This window comes from Amphiprion ocellaris, chromosome 12, assembly GCF_022539595.1.
Source record: "Amphiprion ocellaris isolate individual 3 ecotype Okinawa chromosome 12, ASM2253959v1, whole genome shotgun sequence".
Lineage (NCBI taxonomy): Eukaryota > Metazoa > Chordata > Actinopteri > Pomacentridae > Amphiprion > Amphiprion ocellaris.
In genome coordinates this window covers 5,950,008-5,956,007 of record NC_072777.1, presented here as the reverse complement: position 1 = coordinate 5,956,007, position 6,000 = coordinate 5,950,008, and the positions used below count along the sequence as shown (strand labels likewise).

The 6,000-nt window shown below is 41.6% G+C and overlaps 1 protein-coding gene across 2 annotated transcripts in view; it reads right to left on the bottom strand.

The window, feature by feature from the left end:
• Positions 1-1,868: 1,868 nt before the first annotated feature.
• Positions 1,869-6,000, bottom strand: part of LOC111568924 (steroid hormone receptor ERR2-like) — a 56,190-nt gene continuing 52,058 nt past the window's right edge. For both annotated transcript variants that reach the window (XM_055016171.1, XM_023270800.3), the window contains exon 7: positions 1,869-5,770. In XM_055016171.1, the coding sequence (XP_054872146.1) occupies positions 5,526-5,770 (245 nt within the window). In that variant the 3' untranslated portion in view covers positions 1,869-5,525. The remainder of the gene's footprint in view (positions 5,771-6,000) is intronic.

Here is a 6,000-nt window from a genome sequence, read left to right as displayed (position 1 = left end):
ATAAGTACAGGCAGCTGTGACAAGCGGAGACGATTTAAGCAGAATAAAACGGGGTTTACCAGACGGAAAGTCACTCTGAGGACAGCGGGCCGTGCCCTGATTCCCTTCTACATGACTGAAAACAGAGAAAAGCGACTTCCAATCTTACTGAAAGACAAGCAGCGGGTTCCCGAGACACGTGATCGCACGTCTTCTACAGCGTTTCCGACTGAAACGCCGTAAAACCCGGCTAGAACTTATTACACAGCTGTTATCCGCGGCGATGATGCGGAGTGGCGCGCTAATAAAGAAAAAAATGAAAAAAGTGACAAGCCCATTTATTTGTTTAATTCAATCTTCTGCGTTCGTCGGACATCGCGGTTGATTTTGTTTAGGAGAATGCTTTGTGGCAGGCTGATTAAACACAGACTCACTCCGCCCCGACGACCCCCATATTGGCTGAAGTTGAAAGCCCAGTAAATGAAATGACTTCCACAGGATTGCACCACAAAAGAAAGGAGTGTGTCAGATGTGCATTCAGCCGGTGGTGGAGGTCAAATGGGACGTCGTGTAGACGGAGGATGCCTTTACACCCCACGGCAGCATCTTGCTAAATGTACATGTGAATGCATGTTTACTCTGCAGCTTTAGCATGAAGATGTCGCAGAGAGACCACAAACTATCCGAGTTAATCTCACTGAGCGCTTTTCTTTCTTTTTTTTAAAGTTACTTTTTTGGCCTTTTATCAGCTTTATTGGACAGGTGCAGTGAGAGAGAGACAGGAAACGGGAGAAGAGTCGGGGGAAGACATGCAGCAAAGGGCCGCGAGCGGGAATCGAACCCGGGCCAGCTGCGTCAGGGACCAGCCCTGTACATGGGTCACCTGCTCAACGCGTTGAGCTATACGGGCGCCCCACTGAGCTCTTTTCAATCCAAACGACGAGTTCTTGAGGTCGACTCCACAAGATGTTTTTCATAATTTGCTTGTAAATCTAATCTATTTTATTAATTTTTTTGCTTGTATTTTAACTGTGTTAAACTGTTTGCTGCTGCCTCTCTTGACCAGGATTCCCTTGAAAAAAGAGGTTCTTTCTCCTGGTTAAATAAAGGATAATAAATAACAAATAAAATGTACGCACTGACTGTTTGTGACTCATCCAATGTATAAGATGTGGGTAAAAGATGCAAGATCGGAGCATAAAATTACTATTAATGTTAACAGATTGATTATTTTGATGAAAATATGATCATACGCTACCGTTCAAAAGTTTTGTTTCCCTTAGAAATGTCCTCATTGTTGAAATAAAAGCAGTTTTTTTTTCAATGAAGGTAACATTTAATAAATCAGAAATCCAGACTAGACATTGTTAATGTGATAAATGACTATTCTAGCTGGAAACAGCTGATTTTTAATAGAATATCTCCATAGAGGTACAGAGGAACATTTCCAGCAACCATCACTCCTGTGTTCTAATGCTACATTGTGTTAGCTAATGATGTTGAAAGGCTAATTGATGATTAGAAATTCATTTAATGTTATCTTCATTGAAAAAACTGCTTTTCTTTCAAAAATAAGGACATTTCTAAGTGACTCCAAACTTTTGAACGGTAGTGTGTATTGATAAACGACAAAATGTTTCGGACGTGAGTAAATTTAACCATAATTAACAAAAGTAGTATTGGATTTTCAATTTTCGTTGGTGTTTTTCCATTGGTGAAGGCTAAAAATCTTCTCGGAGGTGACTCAAAAATTCCTCTATGCGGGAAAAAAACCCGAACATGAAATCAAATGGTCTCTATAGGTCAAAACATCGTCAATAAGCGATCTTGAAATGACGACAAAATCAGCAAAACAACAAATTCTTTGACTTAAATACACATTCCAGTGATTACATAAACCATGTGATTTTTATTGTCACTGTACATTCAGTGCAGTTAGATCTGACTCACTCCAAAAAAAAAGCATATATTTACACATGGATATACAGTTGGCATGAACACAACAAACAAAACACAAGAAAATGCCACACAACACCGTCTGGGGAGAAACTTTCGCTGCTCAGTTCCAGCACTTTTCCCTTTGTCTTCCAGAACATAGTGCATAGTTAGCCCGTCCTTTCTCCAAACGCAGGGTGAGTTTACAATTAAAACCAACCAAAGCTCCCTTTTAGCTTGATTCATACATCACAAATGCTAACATATTGCTTTTGAGGGGGGTAAACCTCTTGGGTAATCACATGTCTATGGTACGTACACCTAGCAGGGTCCTCTATACACCGCGGACCGGGACGGCCGGGGAGGTTCCTCCGTGTTTTATGTAAATCTCGTCATCTCAGAGTGCATGGAGATAAGGTAAGTCCACAAATGGAACAGCGAATAAGCAGCTTTCTCCTCCGAGGAATGTGCTCCCCAATTGCAGTAAGTTCATCTACATTTTTTTTAATACCCAGCCGGTGATGTCACTTTATTTCTGTGCCACTGATTCCCAGGAGGAACCCATGGCCCGCTTCCAAACCCAGTGTAATTTTCAAAATATGAATTGAGGTATAGGATCTAGACGACGTCGCTCGCTATACGTCCTGCTGTGCCGATAACCAAAATCGATGACAACACACACAGAGAGGGAGAGAGTGTTTCAGCACAAAAAGACACAAGAAAAAAAGGAAAAATAAGACGATATCCCACCTTAAACCAAACGTAAAGCGCTCAGTTGAGTCATTATCCTCTGACTCGTATCACGCAGGGATTCGGTGGGCTCCAGATTTGAGAGGAAGTCGGTAAATTGGCAACAAATGATCATAGCTATATCAAAGCACAGCAGTTATAGTACAGTGAAATATGCACAATACATTTGTACAGTGTGTCCACATTGTAAACAAAGCACAACTAAATGTCAAGCCCGACGCTCCACAAACACATAGGTGGCCATATTTGCCTTGCATAGCCCAGTGATCGCTCTGTTGGGAAACTATTACAGACGCCCATGAAATCGCCTCTGTAAAGGTTTAGACGAACCCTCCCCGCCATCCACCGAAATAAAACGCCTCTCGTCCCCAAGGTAGAGCCAAAGCAGAAATTTAATTGCTCCATTTCTATTGAGAATTTCAGCTTAGGAGACAATTAGAATTAATTGGATGTAGTGGAACCGTTTTAGAAGTCTGAAAATAAATGAAGCATTTTTTCTTTTTATTTTTCTTCTCGTGTTAATTTGGGAGAAGAAAAGGAAAAGGGGTGGAGGAGGAAAGTTGGGAAACAATTATCTGCTATCAAAGTGCACCGAGGAGGTCCGGGCGACCCAACGGCGGATCAGATTGTAGTTTATTGAAGTGTTCTGCTTCCTCTGGTGTGGAAAATGTCCCTTTTTGAGACCACAGACTTCACATGGCATCTCATATCGACAAACCCATCGATGCGTGTATCGACTGAACAGAAATGTTTGGCTGTCGTCGCCGTCGCAGCATTGATTTACTGAACATCCATATTCATGTGGAAACTACCGACTGGTATCTGAAGACTCCATGCTTTGGTTTGCTAGGCGACACATCCCTCGCTTCAACTGCAGATGGACTGACTGCTTAACAACTGGGGAAGTGCATTATGGGAATTGTAGTCTAGGTTCTAATCATCTAGTGGAGGAGTTACTGGTCGCTCGGCTTTACATCTAATGGCACTTTAAACACTTTAGTGACTGCTTTAAAGTGTTCTAACGTCCTAAGAGAAGCTGATTAAGTTGATTATTATTCGGATCTTACGATAACATGTTCCGTCAAACCCGCTCAGGTTGTCAGGACGGGGGGGAAATATGCTGATGGCCGCATCAGGTTATTCTGATTGCTTTCTTTGAATAATTTGGCAACTGGTTTACCACTGATAGATATTACGCTCTAAAAGTCTACTATCACTTCTGGAATATACAGATTTACTAACTTAAGTTTGTGCACAGTGCCTGTCTGAACGATTAGCACCTTAATTAGTTAAAAACCGACGGCGATACAGATATATTCTGTCAATATCCTTGCTGCGTTTCAGTTCATAGTGAATTCTCAGAAACACAAGTGTCATTATACTGACGAATACACAAAAAGGATTGTTGATTTAATTTAAAAAAGGAGAAAAGACACTCTAATCATATTATTGTTGCCTATAAATATTTAAATCCCTGTGAATCTGATAAAGGCGCCATGAGGTTAAATTTAAACACAAAAATGAGTAAAAATGGCATTATTGTTAATTCAACATGTGTAATTTTAGCTTGCTTCCATATTTTACCCTGTAGTCCACATTTTATAAGAGAAAAAAAATCCAGGTAGCTAAAAATCGCTTAAAATTATAAATACATGAGGCTAGAAAACAGACTTTGGTATCACATATACGACTCCGACACACACACTAATGTGTTTCAATATAGTGACACTTGTAGATTGAGAATACAAAAAGGGCAGGCACAAAAAAAGCCAAAACACCCCAAAAAACACACGATATAATGCAATCTATTACGGCACCATTTCAAAATAAAAGCCTCAGAAATGACCAGAGGTTTGATCAAGCACCAATCTGACAAAAATTGAGCTTTAAAACTGTCACAAAGGTACGTTTTAAACATTACAGGGAGTATTAGATTGCATTAAACGTCGCTGCTGTCATGTCCTTTGACACACAGTTTAGCTACAAGACTCTTAAATACAGCTTATTGTTACCGTTGCAAGTTTCACAGTATGTTTAGTTGCCAGTAATGACGACACAGAGAGAAGCGAGGAGGGTGTTTTAGTCTCTACGAGCGATAAAAACACCAGAGGCCAGCGGACGGAGCTTCCCATTATTGCCACGTTATTCGTAGACGCTTAGTGCAAACTCTTAGCGAAACCACCAGCCAACCAACCGTCCATCTGTAAGCACCACGTTGACCGAACCACTGAGTCGATGAAGCTACTACGAGGTAAATACATTACGAAGAAATGGGGAGTCGAACCCGTGGCGGGCAGCGTTTCCTTCAATGACAAATATAAGAATATGTCTAATAATCCCCCCTCCCGCCCCCCAACGCCCAGTGCAATTTCACACAATATACAGTACACGTATTATATGTCGACCAGTTAGAGACTATTGCTTTAACAACTGAGATTAGAAAATATGAGATAAAGAAAGAAAAAAACAATGTGGCTACGTAATTGTACAGCTCTTTAGGACATTTATATTTACCACACTTCCATTTTTGAGATGAAAATAAGATAAGAAACAGATTCACAGGAGCTTCAGGTGATATAGGGCAGCGGGTCTCCGGTTATAACAAGACCTCGGCTGCTTGATTTCTGTACACAACTTCCTTATTTACATCGTCGTAATCCCACGTCAGACAAGTTTGATAGTCACCCCTTTTTCAAAACTATTTCAAGTCCCTTTTTTCCTTTTATTACTGTTTAAAATTGTTAAAATTGACTCAGTAATCCACGCTTCGTCCCTTCACCGTCAGTTGGCACATCACCTTTAATTTTCTAACGCCTCGGATTGGGTGACGCAGCTGTCCGTCAAACATCTGGCCTCGGGTGTCAAGCCTTGGCCTCCAGCATCTCCAGGAATAGTTTGTGCATGGGCACTTTGCCCTGCATTTTGATGCTGTAGAAGTGCTGGACGGCCTTGGTGGCGGTCTGACGGAGCAGAGGGAGGGTCATGAGCAGCTTGCCTGCCCGCCGAGGGTCCTCCGGGTGCTGGGGGCCCTCGAAATCCTGCAGAGCCTCATGTAGGGAGTCCTGGAGCCTCTGGACCGCCTCAATGTTCTCTATGTGCATGGAGTCTGAGGGAAGGGGGAGGAAAGATCTTTAATATTCATGGTTAAAGTAGGGATTTTCATTTTTCTGTAAATTATTGACAGATTATCGATGAATTAGACGCACTATTTCAGGTTTGATGCAGACATTTCTCTCTGTCCGTAGTCAACCTGTGGTCTCAGAAAAGTCTCTCAAGCAGCAAAAACTGAACACAAACTAGGAAATGAGCTACTCTCACAGTGGCTACGGCTAAGCT